The following is a 19,856-nucleotide window of genomic DNA, read 5'->3' as shown; positions in this document are numbered from 1 at the left end:
GAGACACCAGCCCAGACTCCTCAGGATTCATCCTGCACCGTACCATCGTGGGTATGATGGCCATGGTGGTTTTGGTGGGTGTGGGGTGCCCTGGTGACCCCCCGCTCTCCCACCCCAGCCCAGTTCCCCAGCCTGCAGAGCAAGATGCGGGTGGTGCTGCGGGTGGAGGTGGAAGCCGTCAAGTTCCTCAAGGAGGAGCCGAACCGCCTCGATGGTCTGCTCAAGCGCTGCAAGACGGTGACGGACACGCTCGCCCAGATCCGCAGGTGAGCACCAAGCCCTTGAGCACTTTGGAGGACACAGCCGGTCCCTTCAGTTGTCCCTGTGCCCCCCACGTGTACGTCGGTGTCCTCTCTGCATTACAGATGCAAATCCCATGGGCTGTTGGAAAAAAATGCCCGTTCTTCTGCTAAGGAACTTAAAAACACCCTTGGTCCTTTCCAGTGTGTCTGTGGGAACCCCTCTTTCTAAACCGACTTTCCCTTATCACCTTGAAAAAAAGCGCGGTCGTATATCCAGATAGAAAGGCAGCCCTCGGCGTGATCGGAAATCTCTTTCCCGAGGAGCAGAAAAACGTTCTGCTGGAGACGAATCGTCCTGCAGATGTAACAGTGGTGGCAGGCTGGGCCGTGCACCGTGGCCGAGCCCCCCTGCCTCTTCCCATTACGAGACCTTTCGGGATGGCTCACGGCTCGGCCGCGCTGCAGGAGCAGAGCCGCGGCGCCGGGCTCGCCTCGGGCTCATTGCTAGCCTGGTTTTCTGCGGAAATGAGCTTGTATGATCCCGCAGTGTCTGAATCTGCCTACCTGTCATTCCCCAGCCCTAATAACTCCTGACTCCAAAGGCAATTTCAAGCAGATCTGACAGAGGGGCAGGATTTGGAGAGATCCAGTTTCCTACAAGGTTCATGAAAATGGACATCCAGGTAGAGGAGCTCGTTCGTGTGCTCCCCCAGGAGAGGCTGTACATCAGTTCCAACCCCTTCCTAGACGTCAGAGAACCTAAACCTTTCAGCCCCATGATGCAGAGTTGCAGGAGAGCGAGTTTTTTTGTGGTGTGGCTTGGAGAGGGTGCAGTAACACCCCCCCCCGTGCCACGCAGCCACCCAGCGCCTTCGCTCTGTCCCTGGCAGGCAAGTGGACGAGGGGGTGTGGACCTCCCCCAGCAACCTCAGCCAGTCCCCCAAGAAGGTGGCCCCCGAGACAGACTTCAGCAAAGGGCTGGATTTGGAGATGCCCACCAGCCCCCCAGTGAGCCTCCACCACCTGACGGCCGCCACCGAGACCCTGGGCATGCCCAGCTTTGGGCACAGCCCCCCCCAGACCCAGACCCACCCCTCCAAGAGCAATAACCCTTCCCGAGCTCCAGAGATGGTACCCGCCAAGACCCAGACGGGCCCGGAGACCCCCAGCAAGAAGAGTGCGGACAAAGCCGTATCCGTGGAGGTGAGAGCCTGGGATGGGTTCCTCAGCTTGGGGGGGTTGGGGCTCTTCTAGAGGGTCTATCCCTATGTCTCCCAGTTGAAACTGGGAACAGGAACTGGGTGCATCCTCCTCCTTGCTGGGTTTGTAGCCGATGGGGTGGCTGGAGGGTGGGGAGCCCGCGGTGATGCTGGCAGCCTTGGGGGCACCCCCAATTGCACATCGGGGGGGTGTGCAGCTTAAGGAAGGGGACAGCACTGCCCCCCAATTCCTCCCGGGCTCAGCAGCAGGTTGGGGGGGGCAGCAGCAGGGCCGTGGGTCACATCCTGCCTGCCAAGGGCAGGAGAAGCTGCCACGAGGGTGGGGGCTGCAGCAGGCTCTGCCTGCCGTCCGCAGGCTGCCGAGCGGGACTGGGAGGAGAAGCGGGCGGCGCTGACCCAGTACAGCGCCAAGGACATCAACCGCCTCCTCGAGGAGACGCAAGCCGAGCTGATGAAGGCCATCCCCGACCTGGAGTTCGCCGCCAAGCACAAGCAAGCCATGGGCAGCGGCAGCACCACCTCCACGCCTGAGCACAAACCCTCCAAGCCGCAGCACGCACCCAAGTCGGGGGGCAAGGGGGACCCCAACGGCCGCAGGGGCTCAGGTACGGCGTGGGGAGGACAGGGGTCCACCTCCGGATCCCGGGGCTGGGGGTCCCCGATCCTGCGTGTGCCCTGGCCGCGCCAGCACCACTGGGTCTCCCTGGGCTGAGCCGTGCTGCCCCGACCGGAGGTTTGTGCCCGGGGAGGCAGCGGGAGAGCCTCGGGTGCTGTATTAGAGGGGCAGGGAAAGGTCTCGTGCCCTCACAGCATCGTTTGTGCCCAGACGAACTAACGGTGCCGCGGTACCGGACCGAGAAACCCTCCAAATCGCCGCCACCACCTCCTCCGCGCCGGAGCTTCCCCTCGTCTCACGGATTGACCACAACCCGCAGCGGCGAAGTCATCGTCACCAGCAAGAAGGAGCCCAGTTTTATGAAGGTAGGGAGCGGGGCCGTGGGGTGGCTGCTGGGCTGGGCTGAGTGGGTCACCATCGGCAAGACCAGCCCTGGCTCCCGGTGCCCCCCACCCCTCACCGCCCCGCTCCCCCCTTGCAGAAGGCCGAGTCGGAGGAGCTGGAGACCCAGAAGCCCCAGGTGAAGCTGAGACGGACGGTGTCGGAGGTGGTCAGGCCGGCATCCACCCCTCCCATCATCGCCTCTGCCATCAAAGACGACGACGACGAGGACCGCATCATTGCGGAGCTGGAGGTGAGCGCGGGAGGGGCTGCGGGATGCCCCAGCTTACCCGCACCGGAGGCGATGCCCACCCTGCCCCGTCCGCTCACGCGTGGCTGCGCCCGGCTCCGGGCACCTGCGGGGGAACACCTTGGGATCGGGTCCGGGGAATGACATCCCAAGCACTGGCACAGCGGTGGGCTTCCCCCTCCTCGCCTGTCTCCCAGCAGGAGCGCGGTGCCGCGGGGATGGGCAGCACGGAGCAGTTGCACCCTGCCGGACCCCTCGCTGGGTCCCAGTGCTGCGTGCCTGGTTCGCTGTCTCTTCGGTCACGCGCGTTTTTTAACACTCCGCAGCTTCAGCTGGAGGTTCAGCGGGGTTTGTGCACAGGGCACCCTGCAGAGATCCCACCCGAGACGCCGCCCTGAGGCTCTGACCCCCCCCAGGCTGGCTGTGCCCCATGTCCTCCCCCCGTTTGCTGCAGTCGAGGTGCCCAAGCGGCTCGTGGATGGTTTTCCCTGGCTGGTTTGCCCCCGGGGGCGGGGGCGCGGGCGATGCTGCTGGCGGCTGATGAGAACAGCCGATGTTTCGCTCGCTGCCGATGGCTGCCGAGCCCCGGTCCTGGCGTGACCCTGGCAAGCATCCCTGCGAGCACGGGCTGTGTCGTCGTTATCCTCAAGCCTCCCTCCTCCAACCCGCCCGTGTTTGACTCCCCAGGTGTTTCAGAGAAGCTCTGCCTCCCCTTTCCTCCCCAAGCTCCGTTACGATCCGCTCGCGGCTGCCGTCTCCCCTGGGCACGCAGACATGTGGCCCAACGGAGCCTCCGTTGCAGCCGAAGGATGGAAGGTAACAGCTCGCTCCGAGCGACGATCCCTTCTCCTGCTGACGGGCTGCACTTTAACCACCTCCTCTCCCGCCTCTTTTTAACTCACTTCTGCTTCTTTCCCTTGATTTAACAAACTAATGGCTTCTCTCCACTCCCTCGCTCACCGCCACCGCGGGTACGGCACTGACACGGCACAGGACCGAGCACTAACCCATGCAACGGCAGCACGGGGCTGCTGCAGCTCCCGTGAGGGCCCGATCCTGCAGCCACGTGGATGGGAGGAAGGAAGGGACCACCCCAGCACCGCACCGGGGAGGGCACGGGGAGGGCTCGCATTTGGTGCCTGGGTGCCTTGCCACCACCCAGGGAGGGTGTCACTGGAGGGGGGCTGTGGCGGGCGGTGCATGTCGTGCCCTGCCTAGGGATCCCGCTCCACGTGCACGGTGATACTGGGCAGAAGGGGAAGGGCTGGACCGAAGGCTGGACCCGCTTGGGCTTGGCCCCATCGCCCCTCCCGGCTGCTGGGCTGCTGAGCGGGCAGGATCAGCCCGGCTCCCTCCCGGCCCACCCGCCTTCCGTCCTGCCCGGGGCTCCAGGGTGGGGAGAGTGGGAGGAAAGCAAGGTGCCCCGAGAGCAGATGGGATGGAGCAGGGGATGAAGATGGAGAACAGGAGGACAGAGAGCAGGACAGAGGGGCTGCTGAACCCCTCACTGGAAAGCACCTAGTGAGCAGAGCTCTGCCTCATCCAGGGCGGCTCAGCTGCTGGTGGGGGTCTGGGTACGTTGCAGGGGTCCCGCTGGGCCCCCCCATCCCTGGGACACCCAGCAGCATCTCCTGTCCCTGGGGGCAAGGACCCCTCTCCCCAGAGCTCGGACGGGTCCAGCTCCAGACCCCGAGTTCCGTAGCCATCCCAGCTCTCGTGTCGCCTTCCCTCTCGGCCCCGGGCGCTACTCAGACCCCCCAGGGCCAGGGCACGAGTGACACATGTCGTGCCAGGGCACGCGTCCCCGCTGCCCGTCCTGTGCCACCCGGCTGCATGGCGTAACCGCTGTATTGCCCTGCTCTGCCCTCAGGCCACGGTGCCGGTTGCACGCAGAGCCCCTGCGGAGGCAGCAGCCCCCCCCCCCCCCTCGGCCAGGGCAGGGTGCGGGGGTGGCTGCAGCGGGCACCTCTTCTGCCAGAGCATCTCTCCAGCTCACCTTCCCTTGCCTCCGTGGAGGGCACGGGGCACGGCCGGCTGTAGTCCCCCGGGCATTGCAGGGCTCGTTGCAACTCCCTTGGGCCAGGAGCAGAGAGGTGGGGGAGGAAGGACGGCGTTTTCTAGGTGACTTCTCGCTGCTCAGGGTTTTAAAGGTCTGCTGCCCCTTGCAGCTCATTTGCAACGGCTGGTGCCCTGCCTTCAGCTCCGCTGGGAGCAGCGGTGTCCTGCGGGGCTGCGCTCTTGCACCAGTGCCGTGCCAGTTTATACCAGCATGGGAGTTACCCGAGCCGAACTGCGGCAGTCAGGTTTCCAGAGGTATTCGAGAGGTGCAGCAGCACCTACTCCTCTTTGCTGTAAAACTCCAGGCAAGTTATTGCCAAAATCGCAGACCCAGGTTGCCTTAAGCAGAGTAGAAAGCCAGTCCCTGCCGTGGGTACCGATGGGACCTCAGGGCTGGGCGGGAGAGATCCGAGCATCTCCCTTCCTGGCCAAACACCTCCCTGCAGCGCTACGATGCCCAGAGGCACCGGTGAGGGGCGACCCAAGTGGTGTGTGCGGACACGTAGCCCTCCCCGGCAGCTCCCCGCTTCCTCCCACCGCTCTCCCCCGGCTCTTAATCTGTCTGAATTCTCTACCTAGGAGCCGTTGGCCCTGGCAGCCCCGGGGAGCAGGGCTTTCTCCCTCCCGCAGATTGTGCTCACCGAGTGGGTGTCTGAACCGCCATCCCCCGAAGCCGAACCGGAGGCGTGGGTGGAAACGGGCTGCTCGGAGCACGGGGACCCAGCCGGCAGCGGAGGAGCAGGAGGGGAGCTTACACCTGAGGGGGGAAGGAAATGCCGTGTGTCTCCTGGCATCTCCAAAAAGTCTCTGTCCACACGTGGGTACCCTCCAGCCTCAGCCCCGCAGCCCCCGAGCAGCCCGTCCCGGGGCCGTGCTCATGCAGCAGGAGAGACCTGGAGGTTCCCTCTAGCAGCCAGCAAGGTCCCGTCTCTCTCAAAGCATAAAACGAGCTGTCCCACGGGGGAAAAAGGAGGGGACGCTGCTCTGAACGCTGCCGGCAGGCGAGAAGGCAGCAGCAAGATTTCTCATGGAGGTCCCTTGGCTGCACAGGCTCCTCGTCCCCGGGGGGAAGCCACGGCTCCTGGAGCTGGCGAGGCGGTGCTCCCCTCCTCTGGCACTGTCCCCCGGCTTCCTGGTGACGGGGACCCCCAAGGAGGAGCTGGGCAGAGTGTGTGGGAGGCATCGCTCCCTCCTGGAGACTCTGCTGGGGCTTGCAAACCAGCACGGAGGGAGGACGGCTCGCCAGCCCCAGCCTGCCCAGTGCCAAATCCCGGAGCTTTCCCAGGCAGGGATCCGGCCCTGCGGGGAAGCGAACAGTCCCGGGCTGAGCATCCCCAGGAGCGGGTCGCCGCTTTCTCAAGGCCAAGCCATCGCACAGCATCGCCGGGACGGGGCGGCGGGGCTCCAGCTGCCGGGGACAAAGGGCAGGAGGATGCCAGGGCAGGGGGGAAGGCAGCGGGGCTCTGCGCAGGGCAGTCGTCCCCTCGCTGCTCCATGACTCTGCGCAGCAAGGAGATTTATGAAGGCACATACCAGAGACTGGACAGCCTGGAAGAAACTATCCGTGAGCTGGAAATAACCATCAGTGAGATCAGCAGCCATCCCTCGGTTGAATTTGTATTCCCTAAAGAATGGCCGGGACAAGAGGGATCCAAGGATGCCGGCGAGGAGACCGGGGAAGGTCTGGGGGATCTCAGACAGAGTAGCTGCGACGATGGGACTGTCCTGGACCTCAGTCAGGCCAAAGATGATGCTCCCAAGAGTCCATCTCCAAGCAAGACCAAGCCACCTCTGCTACCCAAGCCGCAGCTCCCCCTCAACACTCCGCAGGTTTATTTTCTGTTATCCCTCTTGCTGTGCTCTGCCCCGGACTCACTCTGATGTTTCTCTTCCTCCACCTCTACCTGCTCCCTCTCTGTGACTCTACCTCCAGGCAGAGCCAAGGTGGAAAACCAACCTCCTTTTCTCCCTGTCACTTGAACGGGTTTGGGAAGCGCAGGCAAGCAGGAGCGAGACTGCAGGCAGCAGGGACGGCAGCAGATGGTGCCAGGCGGTGCCGCCGGCTGCCCCTCGCTGGTGCCGGTGCCGCCTGGTGCCCGTCCCTCGTTGTGCACTGGCACCGAATTAGACCCTGGCTAAGCTGGTATCCTCTGCCCTGGCAGGTTTTGGGGCTGAGCGCGCTGCTGGGTGGGTCGCGGGGGCCGGTGACGAGCATCCCGCGGAGCTGGCGAGGGCTGGGCGCGCTGGGCGAGGAAGCAGCGCTCCTCATTTTGCCATTTGGCGTAAGCGCTTTTCTACCGAACGGCAGTTTGAGCGTGGCTGCAAAGCAGCAGCTGTTTCTCCTAATTAAATCACGGTGCGGGCTCCCCGAAGCCATCCAAATTGGTTTCTGCTGGAATCCGCGGCAGCTGAATAGCTGGGAAAAGAGGAGAGAAAACGCCCTCAGCCGCTCTGACGTCAGCCTGCTCCTTTATTAACAGTCAGCGCTGGGGAATAAATCTCCTTTTTCATTTGCAGCAATTATCTCAGCCCCGGTTCTCAGTGACGCCGCGGCCCCGTCGCGGTGCTCTCGCTGGGCGAATGGGCCATCAAGTGGGTGTAGCTGCAGTTTCTCCTGTTGTCGGCTCCTGCTGCACCGCTGGAGCCTGGCAAACTAGAGATGGAGCTGCGGGATGGTTTTACGCTCTGGCTGGCACGTGCACGGGTACGCGCAAAGCAAAGCTCAGCTCAGGGTTCGGCAGGAGAGGAGAGGCCGCACGGCCGGGGCTGGCTCGGTCGGTCCCGAAAGCGGAGCGGGAGAGGGCAGGTCTTGTGCCGCCTTTCAAGGACGCTGCGAGTTGGTTGTGAACACGAAGAGCCGGTGCCTGCTCGTGCCCGGGATGCTGGGGCACCGGGGAAGGTGCGGTGCAGGCAGGAACTGGATTTCCGTGTGCTGTGGGGTGCAGGAGTCCCCGAGTCCCGTCCGGGGGACCGCTGGGGGTCACAGAGCAGGGCAGGCAGCGCAGAGAGCCGTGCCCGCGGTGATTTAGTAACCTGGCCTCGCTGCGACAGCCTGTTGGCCCTCTCCCGTCAGAGATGCCATCCGGGCAGCAATTGCACGTCTCGGGGGCAGCATCGGCGCTGCCAGCGTTGCTGCCTGCAGCAGCTGGTCCAGACTTGGTGTGGGGCAGGCAGGAGGCAGCAGCGATGGCAAGGAGAGGATCTGGGGTGCCCCAGGCAGTGGGGGGGACGCGTGGCGAGCCTGCGGCGTGTGGCATTGCCCGGGCTCCCGTGCGGGCACCGCTGTAGGGACCTGCAGTGCCAGGGCACGTGCGTACAGGTACCGCTTCCCTCGCTGCTGCTCTTGCAAGTCTTTGTATCGCCGTCTGTGCACAGCTAGTTAACAAAATCCTCTGTGTTCCCACTGCCGCCGTTTCCACCTGGAATCTGCTTCTGCCTGCCGTCGCCTCTTTTCCTTTCTCTTGGCCATGCACCCCTGCCCCGGCGGGGATGCTCTCCTCCTGCCCTCGGTCTCCCGGTGTTTGCCGTGTCTGCCCCCGACTCCCCGTTTTGCATTGCAGCCGTGGCTGTCGGTGAGTCCCGGCTGGTTCCTGAGCTCGCCAAAGCGCTGCCCGGTGAGGGGCTCCTTTGGCCCGTGGAGCCGGTGACCTCGTCCTTGCCTGGGTTTGCCACCACAGGCTGTCCGGGCAGGGACGGCACGGCGGTGCCGCGGGGGCTCGGCACAGCTCCGGGCATCTGACACCCGACTCTGGCAGTGCCCGGCTGCCAACGGTGCCGGTGTGGGCTTTCACCTGCCGGTTTTAACCCCCTTCCCTAAATTCTCTGTCCCGACAGAGCGGTGGCGTGTCCATCCCGGCCATGAAGGTGGTGAACCCGGCGTCCCGGCTGAAGCAGAGCCAGCAGGGCAGCCCTGACAAAAGCAAGCACATAAAGCAGCGGATGGAGTACATGCGGATCCAGGGCCAGCAGCAGGTAGTCTATCTCTAGCGCCGTCCCGGCCGGCTCTCCTGGCAGCAGGGTGAGCCGCAGGCTGCCCACGGCCCCGGCATCTCCCTCGCTGCCTCGTACAGGGCAAGGGTGTGGGTGGTGGGCAAGGGGAACGGGGGAGACCCTGCGGGTGCTGCTTTTGGGGATTGGGCTCTCTCGGCGCCTCCCTTCGCCTTGGCTCAGCCCGGTGGGGCTGGGGGTGCAGGGACCCGGCTGTCGGGGTGCAGGAGGGGTTCTCGCACCGGTCTGTGCTTGGCATGGTGGTTTCCATAGCTGGCTGCTGGGGACGGGGACGTGACTTTCTGCTGAGAGCAGCAAACTCATCACCAGTGTGGTGTGAGGCTGAAGCCGGAGTCACTTGTCCCCCAGCCCTGTGTGCCACCGCTGCCCTGACGGACAGGGCTGAGCCCCAGCCTTGGTCCCCTCGCCCTGAGGGACCCCAAGACCTCCTCGCAGAGCATCCCGGGCACGGTGATGAGCGCTGCAGAGCCGTGTGCTCGGCACAGGGGCTCCGAGGGGCTTCCCTTACCCAGGGCTGGGGCCACCGAACCCATCCCCGGAGCTTTTGGAGAGCCAGGAGCCTCCGTGCACCACAACGCCGCGTCCACAGAAGCAGCTCGTCCCGGGAGGGGGGGGGGTGTCGCGGGCAGTGTGATGGTACCAGGGCACCCCGCAGCTTGGGGAGAGGGTGCGGGGGGGGCCACAGCAGCTGGAAGAGGAGCGCTTTGGGATGGGATGGTGTGTTGTGTCCCCCCCCGGCCCGGCACCCACCCCTCTCCCATCCCTGGGGACCGTTCCTGCCGCGGGCAGCGGGGCTCACTGCCCTGTTTTTGCTGACACCCCGTGCTGGCAGTGGCTCTCCAGCTTGCTCAGGCCAGGGGCAAGGAAACCACAGCCAGTTCTCTGCCCTCCCCCTCCCTCGCCTCTCCTCTCCCCCTTCCCAGCCCTCCCCTCCCGCCTCCTGCCCCCGCGGCGGGGGGCAGCAGCACCACGAGCGGGTTCACCCCCTGCTCCCCTCCCTGCTCTGTGTCTCAGTCCCCTTCCCTGGGCCCGGCCTTAACGAACCACCCAATAAACCCGATTTTGCTCATTCTGTTGGATCCATAAACCCTGTCGGATAAACCGAAGGTTTTTTCCCAGCTGCCTGGAGCTGGGTTTGGGGGTGTGTGGGGGTTCATGCAATTTGGGCAAATGTCGCATGAGCAAAACGGGCACTTTGCTCCCCCCCCCCCAGCTTCGGCAAGAGGGGTCAACCCCCCCTCCCCAGCCCCCCCCCCCCGCTGCTCCGTCGCTGGGTTGGGGCTGCGCAGGTGCTGTTTGTCGTGACCGCAACCGCGACGGTCCCAGGGCAGTGGCGAGACGTCCCCGGGCAGGATCCGTCCTCGAGGTCGGGATCTCTGTGCCAGCCACCCCCAGCATATGCAGTTGCATGTGGGTTTTCACCCCCCACCCCCCCGCAGAATTGGGGAGAGACTGGGGGGTTCCCTCTGCCCCCCCCCAATCCAGGGCTGCCCCATGGGCTGGGGAGCAGAGAAATGCTGGCCAAAGGGGCTGTGCCGGGAGCCCCGAGGGGCCGGGAAGAATCTCCTGGCCCCAGGCACCCCGGGGAGGCCACCACGTCCCCTTCCCTGGGGGCCACACGCCAGCACAGTCCCGGCTGTCACCGTGCTCCTCCTCGCCCCCACCTCGGGGCACCCCATGGCACCCATCGGTGTGTCACTGCTTGGGGTGGCCGGACCAGCAGCACTTTTGTCCTTGCTGCCCTCCCTGTGCAGGATTTGGCCATCCCCCCCCTTACCCAGCAGCGGGGGCGAGGAGGGGCTGGACTGGAGGAGCCCCCCCCCCCCCCCATTCCGGGAGGGTTTACGAGCATCCTTCCTCCCTGGTGCCCCGTCTGCCTTTGGACCAGCTTTTGCACGAGCAGGGTTGGGTCACGCCGCTGCCGGTGGTGATCACACCAGCGCGGCGAGCGCAGGGGGCTGGGGTGGGCACCGTCCCCTCCCGGAGGAGCCGGGGCTGACGTGGGGCTGTCGCGGCTCTGTCCTGCGTGGCTGAACAACATCTCCGCGGCAGCCCCGGCGCCGGCCAACGGAGCTGGGCGCTGTGCCGCGCGGCGTGCACGCCCGGTCTAACGCTGCCCTTCTTGTCCCCCCTCCCGCCTTTCTCCCCTCCACCCGCCCGCCTCTGTCTGTGCCTTGTCTGTCCACGTGTCCGTCTGTCCGTCTGCCTCTCGCTCGTCTCTCTCCTCCTCCTCCTCCTCGCGGGGACGTCCCCTTCCCATCCAGTAACGCGTGGGACCGGCTCATCTCGTGCTCTGTTTGTGGTGGACCTTTTCCAGCTGCTTGACCTCAGGCCTAACTCAATGCTGCTTCTGAACAAAGTCCTCTTTGGTTCTCGGTTGTTTTGGTTTTTTTTTTTCCCCCCTTTCCTTTTTTTTTTTCTTTCTTTTTTCTTTTTGCCTTTCTTTTGTCTTTTTTTTTAAGAAACTGTTTGACTTTCCTCCCTTTTCTCCTCCTTCTCCTCCTCCTCCTTGAATCTTGCTTTTCTTTCTAGGCCGCTAGACCATCTAAAGAGGCTAGTGAGACTTCCCCCGCGGTCTCAGAAAAACCCGCATCTGGCAGAACATCCATCCCCGTATTGACTTCCTTTGGGGCAAGGAACTCCTCCATCTCATTCTGAGCATCCTTGCCAGCTCCACCCAACCGCTCTCCTGCTCCTGGGGCCGGGCTTCTCTCTTCCTTGGGCTCCTCCTCCCTGGGACTTGTCTTCCTGAGGCACCTGGAGGGATCGCCACCCGTCCCTCTCTTTCTGGTTTTTTGGTTTGTTTTTTTTTTTTTTTTTCAATGTCTTGCTCCAATGTGGCCGACCTCGTGTCTCGCCTCTGCTCCGCCACGGCCCGACTTGTGTCTCGCCTCTGCTCCGCCACGGCCCGACTTCTGTCTCCCATCTCGCTCCGCAATGGCCAACCAGCCACTTTCTGTTTCTCTCTTTCTCCTCCCTTTTTCTTTTCTTTTTCCTTTTCCTTTGGGTTGCTGTTGGTTTGGTTTTTTTCTCCCTCCCTCTCCCCACCCTGCCGTTTTCTGTTTATTTAAGAGCTCTCAGAGCTTCGCTCCACCAGTTTCACCAGCTTCAAGCAAGGAGGACGCCGGGCAGCCCCCGACCCCGCTGCCCACCCGGGTGGCACCCGTCCCACCGCGGAAAGGTGGGAAACAGCGGCTGCCGAAGACGCCCCGTACACCCCCCGACCCCACCGCTCACCCCCCCGCTGCCGCCGAGCATCCCGGACAGGATCCCGGAGAGGATGCTCGGCTCTCCGGCCAGGTCTCGGCGGTGGGTGACGGGCAGCGCCGCGGCCGGGTCGCGTCCTTCGCCGGCCGAGGGGTCGGTGCCGTCCCGAGGGGGGGGTGTCACCGTCACCGGCTGCCCACCAGCCGCCAGCCCCGGCTGTCCCCGGGGACGGGGGGCGGTGGGAGGGCTGGGGAGGAGGGAGCCGGGAGCCGGCACCTCGGGGTGCCCGGATGTGCCGGACGGGCAGAAGGCTGAGGTTGTAACATGGGGGGGTGGAAACGGGTCGGGTCGGGCTGCCCGTCTCCCTCCATTCCTAACGTAGCACTTTAAAGGTCTCCTGGGTGGGCGCGGCGGCCGGGGCGGGGGGATGCTGTGATGCTCTGGGGGGGCTCCGACCGCACGGGGACACCCCGCTGGACCTCTGTCCCCTTCCCGAGCGCCAGACGCCCTTGGGGACAAGCAGGCTGGAGGGGTCCCTTGAGCCCCCCCCCCCCCACCGCGGCTGAGGTGCCGGCTGGGGACCCCATGCCGCAGCTGGTGACCCCGCGGTCCGTCCTTGCCTGGGGGAGCAGCCCCAGCCCCACCAAGCCAGGGGGGGATCTGGGGCGGGGGGATCCCCGGGGCGCGCGGCCAGGTGACGGCCGAGCCGGGTGCGCACCGGGTGTGCACAGGGTGTGCGTGTGTGTGTGCATGCGTGTGCGCTGCGTGCGCCTGTACCCAACGCTGCCGCCAGCGCAGCCGAGATCGAATCACTCCTTTCGTTGGCTAGTTCGTCCTTGGGTTGGGTTTTTTTTTTTTTAATTATTTTTCTTCTTTTCCCCCCCTCTCTTTTTTTGTATATCAATCATTTTTGTACAGAAGAACGAGCCTTTTTTGAATAACAAAGAGAAAAAAAAAAAATCAAAAAAAAAAATCATGATGCAATTTCTTTGGATTGCAAAAAGCAACTCTTTACATTTAAGTGAAGTGTCTTAACATTTTATATTGTTTTAAAAAATATATTTACATATTATATATATATAATATACGTAATATAAATATATATATAAATATTTAAAAAGAAAAGAAAAGAAATAAATCTCTTCACGTCTGGTATATTAGGGGGTGGATTTTCTTCCCTGGTTAGACTACAGCTCCCTGTGATTTTTGAGAGGGTCGGTTCCTAGCGGCTTCTTAGCCCTCGTGCTGAGTTCGCATCCTCCGCCCAGCACCTGGCTTGTCCCGGCCCCGTTCCCGTCCCTCGCCGGAGCAGGGGGTAGAAGGGGCCGGGTGCCCCCCCCCCCCCCCCCCCCGGGGACGCTGACGCCCATGGGTGACGGCCCCGGGGCCGGGACAGCACCCACTTCCCGGCAGCAATAGCACTCACTTGATGCGTTTTTAGTTAATTTTTAATTATTTTTCTTGGTACCAAAGTAAAACACTGTAGCAAAGCCGCAGCTTCGTATGGCCGGGATGGGGGGGTTGGGGGGTGTCCTCCCCTCTCCCCCAGCCCCGTCCCCCCCCTCCGCAGCTCCCCCCAGACCCACACCTGACCCGGTGCTCCCGTGGGGCTGGACACGCCACCCTCCGTCCCGCCAGCACCCACGGAGGGGACCCGCAGACCCCCCCCCCCCACCCGACCTTGCTGTCTGGGGGGGTCTGACAGGGCCAAGTGCCACCAGCCCCCGGGGACACGGACACGCGGGTGCAAAGGGGTCGGGGGGGGGGCTGTAGTTAGTGCAGCCCCATCCTGGTGGCACCCATGGGTGTGCCGGGACACCCATCCCGCTGGAAGCAAGCTCCGGCTGTCGCTGGTGGTGGTGGGGGGGGGGGGTCCCATTCCCTTTGCTGCACCCCAGCTTTGTCCTGGGAGCCCCCTCCCGGCATCGCCGCTGGTGGGTGCCACTGTGGGACCACCCCCCACCTCCAGACCAGGAGGGTGGTGATGGGCGATGGGGTGCACAGCGCTGGGCGAGGGGGTGCACGGTGCTGGCTTGCACCCATTTCTTACCCCCCCCACACCCCCCCACACCCCCCCTCCCCCTACCCCTCAGGCTGGTTTCTCCGTGAGCGTGTGTCTCTGCGTGCGTGTGCGTCCGTCCTTTCATGGCATCATGCAAACTGTCCGTGAGCACCGACCCTGGTGCCTTCACTGAATCAAGAGGAAAAAAAAAAAACAAAAAAAAACCAAAAAAAACCACCTTAATTCTGGTTTTAAACCGGGAAAAAAAAAAAAAAGGACAAAAAAAAGGAAAATGTTGCAAAAACAACCCAAAAAAAAAAAAAAGCGCTGCCTGCATCGTGCATGTGTCGGAGGCGCCCGCTGCATGCGCACCCTGCTTTACTCGTCTGGATGTTGTTTAAAAAAAGCTACGACTTTTAAAAGGACAAAAAGCAAAAAAAAAAAAAAAACCCACGGAAAAAAAAACTTCCTAATACTCTTTAGAGGCTGTTTTGGGATTTCTACAACGTCGTGTGTCTCTTAGCATGAATTTTCTTGTGAACTGTTTTAAAAGAAAAAAATAATTTAAAAAAAAAAAAAAAAAAGGCCTTGCACAGGGCGGAGGCGGGGGCCGGGGGGGGGCTGGCCCCCCGCCGCCCCCGCCCTGTGCCCGTCGCTGTCCCCGTGTCGCTGTGGATGCCATGGGTAGTTCTGTGCGCAACGTGACCATTGTAACTTGCAAACTCCGATGACAAAGGGTTGCTTTTTATTTTTTTTTTTTTCTTTTCCCTTTATTACTTTTCTTTTCTATCAGAGTGTCTGGCTTTAATAAAATTACTTTTTTTTTTTTCTCTCTGGCACTTTTTTCCCCCCCAGGTTTGGTCTCTTGTTGTGTCGCTGTGGCGTTGATGGGTTGCGACATCCCCGGCCCTGGTCCTGCGTCCCCTGGGGACGGGTCGGTGGGTGGGTGGTGGTGGGGGGGGTTCCATCTCCTTCCCCCCAGGCTGATAGAAAAACCAGGATAAATCCTTCCCCAGATGCTGCCGGTGCTCCAGGACCTGCGGCACAGGGAAACGGGGGGGGGGTCCATGTACTGACCCCCCCCCCCAAGCAGGGGAAGCAATAACGGCAAGAAACCACCTCCTCGAATAACCAGTTTATTTCCAATATATAGACCGGGACTGGGGGGGGGGCAGCGTCCGAAGCGGGGTGGGTTTGGTTGGTTTTGGGTTTGGTTTTTTTTTTTTTGGTTGGGTTTTTTTTGCAGTTTTGCATATAGCGGCTCAGCAGCCGACTCGTACAACACGCCGGTGGGGGGGGGGGGGGGGTACATGCAGGAGGGTTTAAAAAGTCAACACTGGTCCAGCACGTCCCCTGGTCGGGGGTGGCCTTTCAGCTGAGCAAAACTTCTTAAAAAAATCCTTATAAATCCTTTGTAATATGTTACACAGTCAGAGACAATATTTACACAAAAAAAAAAAAAAGAAAAAAAAAACAACTTTACAGCAAATATTTGCATAACGTATGAGAACGACACGGAGAAACAGTGACGTGACTTGACATCCCCCCCCCCCCATGGCCCTGGCAGCGGCCGCCCGAGCCCGTGGCACGCGTGTGCCCGCATGGCGAGGCTGGGGGTCCCTGCGCCCCCGCCAGCCACGTGTCCCCCCCCCGGGGCGGCCGCACTGCACCCCCTTCCTAAAGTGCTTCTGGCCTGGGGGGGGTAGGAAGGGGAGCGGGGCTGGGCAGGGGGCTGTCCCGTGCCGTGCCGTGCCGTGCCGCGCCGCACGCCGGGGTCCCAAGCTGCTGCCGGATCGTGGCTGTGGCTCGTGGGGGTGCAGCGTCCCCCCCCCCGCAGGGTGCCCCTCTGTGCCAGCCCCCCCCCCCCGCTCCCACGCGAACACCCAGCCCACGGGGACCCCGTCCGTCACCCCAAGGGCCACCCCGGCTCAGCCGCACCCCGGCAAAGGGCCCCGGTCAGGGATCCCCAGGGTGGTGTCCGGCGTGGGTGGCCGCAGCACCCAGGGAAGCGCCCGCACTTCACACCGCTGCAGCCGGGGTCAGCAGGGCCACCACCACCCTGGGAGGGGGGACAGTCCCCATGAGCCCCCTCCAACCCTCCTGGCACTGCCCGGGGGCCGGGGCACCAGGCTGCGGCACGGGACCACCGTGGGACCCCGCCGGTCCCCGAGGCGAGGGGGACAAGTTGGCTTTGTCCCACCCGTGGCACGGGGACCACGGAGACTCATTAAATAACAGCAGCTTGTCCAGAGCACAATTAAATACACGAACAAAGGCGAGTCCTTAAATTAAACGCTGGCTGGGGGGCGGGGGGAGCCACGGCGGGGGCATCTCGGGAGGTCAGAGACACTGGGGGAAGCGCAGGGGGGCCGGGGGGCCGGGGCTGCCCGGGGGGCTCTTGGTGCCCGGCACCTCGCCGGCAGTGCCGGGCTGTGCCGGGGCGGGGGCCGGGGGCCGGGCTTTGGTGGACTCCAGGCTGCTGAGCCCCGAGTCCTTGTCGTGGCAGGGTCCCGGGGCCACCTCCAGCCCCCGCGGCTCCTTCCACTCGTTGAAGTTGAGGTCCTTGATGCCGCCGGGCACCACCACGGTGTGCCGACGCCAGCTGCTCTTCTTGCGGCGTGTCTCAGGGGAGTGGGCTCGGCGCAGGCGGACCCCCATGTCGTCAGCCGAGGCTCGCAGGCGCTGCCGGAGCTGCTCCCGCAGCGAGGGTCGTCCTGGGGGGATCCAGCCTTGGTCCTCCGTGGTGGGTGCCGGGGTCTCGCCGACCGGCCGGGGCCGCCCCAGCTTCCTGCGGGCCAGCGTGTCGCACTGGATCAGGCGGTGGGAGTTGAAGGAGGGGCGGCCGGGGGGCTCCTTGTCCTCGTCCCCGGTCCCCCCGTCTGCCTGCCCCGGCCGGGGCCGGGCGCCCTCCCGGCTCTCCGTGTCCGTCTCCATGTGGCTGAGCTCGCTGCGCTCGTCATCCGCCTCCTCCCCGCGGCTCCCGGCCACCGACTGCACCTCGGAGCACAGGCTGCGGTCCATGGTGGACAGGGTGGAGTAGCCTGACACGATGGAGCGGGCGTCCGGCGCCAGATCGGACCCGGCACCCCCAGGCTCCAGGGAGCTCTCCTGCTCCATCCCGGCCGGGCTGGGGGCCGCCGCCTCGGCGCCGGTGCTGCAGGGGGCTTTGCCGGGTGCTGGCAGGGTGGCCGCGGTCCCCTCGACCTCCCGCTCCCGGCCCGGGGTGTCCCTGCGCTCCATGTCATCGTCAGTGCTGCTCCCGACGCCCTCGGCCTCTCTCTTCTTCCTCCTCTTGCGGGCAGCGGCCGAGACGAAGGGGATGGCGAGGAGCTCCCGGTGCGGCGGCGCCTTCCGCGACGGCCACGTGCCCTGGGAAAACGGTGACGCCGGGGTTAGGGATGGTGGTGCCGGGGTCAGGGACGGGCTCTGTGCCCCAGCCATCGCGTCCCTCCCTGCCAGCCCCCAGCCCGGGACCCTCTTACCTTCGGTTTGGCGGAGCCGCTGCGGGTCGAGCCTGTAAAGCAGAGCAGAGAGGGGGGGGTTAGGCGGGTGCCGAGGGAACGGGCACGTCCTGGGGAGGGGGTGCGGTGGGTAGAGCTGGGGGATGCTGCTCCGTTTCCCCCCCCCCAAACTGGGATGGGGACATGCCAGGGCCACCGGACCAGCTGGCCTCTGGCAGGGATGCCAGCGCCGAGCGGTTTTGTGTGTTGGGAGGTGCAGAAGATGCCAGGAGGCTTGGGGGGGGCTCCGGTGGTGCACAGGGGTCCCCGGCACTGCTCGCCCACTGCAGAACCCCAAGGTGAGGAGTGGGGATAAGGGGGGACACACACACACAGGCACACACAGCCGGGACACACAGCCAGGACCCCAGCAGCAGGACCCCAACCCTCCCACGGCCACGGGGCTCAGAGGAGACCGGGACTGGGCACGGTGCTGCCATCGCCACGTCACCAGGACAGGGCACGATACCACGTCCAGCCTTGGAGCGGGGTCTGGGACGGGCTGTGCCAGAGGGGGCTGTGCCAGGCCATGGGTCAGTCCTGGCTCCCCGGGGGGGTAGGGGACAGGCGGGGACACAGGGGTGACAGGCAGCCCTGGCCCCACTGCCGCGGTGTGAAGGACGAGGACAAGACGACAGACACCCTCTCCCCACCCCGCACGCCCTGGGATGGGGTTAGCAGCTGCTGACGACGAGAGAGGGGGAGGCAGAAAGGGGGTGCTGACCCTCCCCGGGGCATCGGGACCCCCGTACCCCAGCATTTGAGTGTGCCGGTCCCGGGACACCCAGCACCATCCCTGCCACGGCATGCCAACCGCAGCCCCCGCGCCACTGCAGGCACCGGCCAATGACGGGGGAGAAGCAGGGTTAAAGGATTTGGGGCTCCCCAGGGGCTCGGCCACCCCCCCGCGATGCTGAGGACCCTGGGGACAGTGGCTGGGCAGGATAGGGCCCCCTCCCCTCCCACTGCCCCCCCCCCCGCTCCCACTCTCTCGTGGTCACGCGGAGGAGTTAGTGCGTGAGCAATGCACCCAGGATCAACACTGTACCCGCTCTAGCTCTCGAGGAGGTCCGCTGGAGGAGGAAGAGGAGGAGGAGGAGGAAGAGGACAGCACAGAGAAGTTCAAGGAAAGAATGTAAGAAATCAGTCGGACATCAAAGTCTCCCGGTCTCTGTGTTGGCAGCGTGGGCTGGCGTGGGGGAGCGGGCGCGGGCAGGGGTCCCGCAGGCTGCCAGGGCGCCGTGGCCGGCCGGGTTTGCAGAGGGACGAGGAGCAGCCACCGGAGAGAAGGGCGACGGGAGAGGGTGGGGAGGGGGCTCTGCCGGCACCCCCAGGGGAGATGTCCCCGCTTGCCGGTGAGGAGGGTGCCGGGACGTCCCGCTCCGGCACGCACGGGTTTGCCGTGGCCACGGCGAGCCGGACTGGCTGTCCATGGCGGTGTGAGCGTGGGGGGAGGGAGCAGCTGGAGAGGCGCCCCGGGGTGCCTCGGTGCCAGGACTGGAGGGGCCGGTGCCGCGGGCACTGCTCCTCACCTGCGGCATCGCCGGGCGCCGCGGTCCTGCCGATGTTGGGGAGCAGGTACTCGATGTTGGGCACGGACTGAGCCTCCTTCTCATCCACGGGGGTCTGCAAGAGGAGGGGGTACGGCGGTCGGGCGGCTGCCGACAGCACCCTGGTTCCCAACCGGGGCTCTGCACCCCTCCTGCCCCCCAGCGAGACCCCCGAGGCGGGGGGTGGGACTCACCTTCTCGCCCTTGTCCTCCTTGTCGCTGAAGAACCAGTCTGACTGCGGGGGGAGAGGGGAGAGGCGTTACAGACCGGCGAGGAGCGGTGGGAGCTAGGTTCAGCCGGGGAGCCCTTTCCCCCATGCCCGGGGTGCGGATCAGCCCCCTCCTCCAGCCACGCCAGTGCCCGCCCGCCCGCCCACCGACGCCGCTTACGTGCTGGATGAGGGTCTCCACAATTTTGTAGCGGTCGGGCATGTGCGTCACCATGTCGGTCATGTTGTCCTCGGACGTCCGCACCAGCGTGGGGCCGAACACCAGGGCCAGGTTTCGGGGCTCCATCTGTAACCGGAGCCGGGGTTAGTGCGTGCCCGCGGCCGCCCCTCGGTGTTCGCCGCTCCATCAGGCACCGTCTCCCTTCCCACCCTGCCACAAGCCGTGGCTCAGCCCAAGCTGGGGGGGGGCTTGAGGTGGGACAGGGGTCCGGGAGAGCCTGCCCGGCCCTGGGACGGTGCCCGGGGTGGGTGGACGGTACCTTGTTCTTCTCCGAGTGGTCAGCGATGGTCTTCAGGTGACCCACCAGGAACTTGAGTGTCTCGTAGTAGTGACCTGGCAGGTCCCGGATCTGCGGGGAGGCACCGGGTGACC

At 64.3% G+C, this 19,856-nt stretch overlaps 2 protein-coding genes across 12 annotated transcripts in view; one reads left to right on the top strand and one right to left on the bottom strand.

The window, feature by feature from the left end:
• SRCIN1 (SRC kinase signaling inhibitor 1) overlaps positions 1-14,814 on the top strand; it is a 59,463-nt gene extending 44,649 nt beyond the window's left edge. The window contains exons 13-21 of one of the 3 annotated variants that reach the window (XM_054801901.1): positions 119-266; positions 1,133-1,445; positions 1,818-2,067; positions 2,289-2,443; positions 2,560-2,712; positions 3,397-3,525; positions 5,347-6,597; positions 8,602-8,739; positions 11,308-12,340. In XM_054801901.1, coding sequence (XP_054657876.1) covers positions 119-266; positions 1,133-1,445; positions 1,818-2,067; positions 2,289-2,443; positions 2,560-2,712; positions 3,397-3,525; positions 5,347-6,597; positions 8,602-8,739; positions 11,308-11,433 — 2,663 coding nt within the window. In that variant the 3' untranslated portion in view covers positions 11,434-12,340. Of the gene's footprint in view, positions 1-118; positions 267-1,132; positions 1,446-1,817; positions 2,068-2,288; positions 2,444-2,559; positions 2,713-3,396; positions 3,526-5,346; positions 6,598-8,601; positions 8,740-11,039 lie in introns of all 3 variants that reach the window. The other 2 variants (XM_054801903.1, XM_054801902.1) reach the window with 2 other exon arrangements.
• A 298-nt stretch (positions 14,815-15,112) lies between these two features.
• The window catches only part of ARHGAP23 (Rho GTPase activating protein 23), a 35,907-nt gene continuing 31,163 nt past the window's right edge, over positions 15,113-19,856 (bottom strand). For all 9 annotated transcript variants that reach the window (XM_054801827.1, XM_054801828.1, XM_054801825.1 and 6 more), the window contains 6 exons: positions 19,744-19,833; positions 19,425-19,550; positions 19,229-19,270; positions 19,017-19,110; positions 17,467-17,498; positions 15,113-17,353 (listed from right to left, as the gene is read on the bottom strand). In XM_054801827.1, coding sequence (XP_054657802.1) covers positions 16,325-17,353; positions 17,467-17,498; positions 19,017-19,110; positions 19,229-19,270; positions 19,425-19,550; positions 19,744-19,833 — 1,413 coding nt within the window. In that variant the 3' untranslated portion in view covers positions 15,113-16,324. The remainder of the gene's footprint in view (positions 17,354-17,466; positions 17,499-19,016; positions 19,111-19,228; positions 19,271-19,424; positions 19,551-19,743; positions 19,834-19,856) is intronic.

This window comes from Grus americana, chromosome 22 (assembly GCF_028858705.1).
Source record: "Grus americana isolate bGruAme1 chromosome 22, bGruAme1.mat, whole genome shotgun sequence".
NCBI classification, from domain to species: Eukaryota; Metazoa; Chordata; class Aves; order Gruiformes; family Gruidae; genus Grus; species Grus americana.
This window is presented reverse-complemented; position numbering and strand designations above follow the sequence as displayed.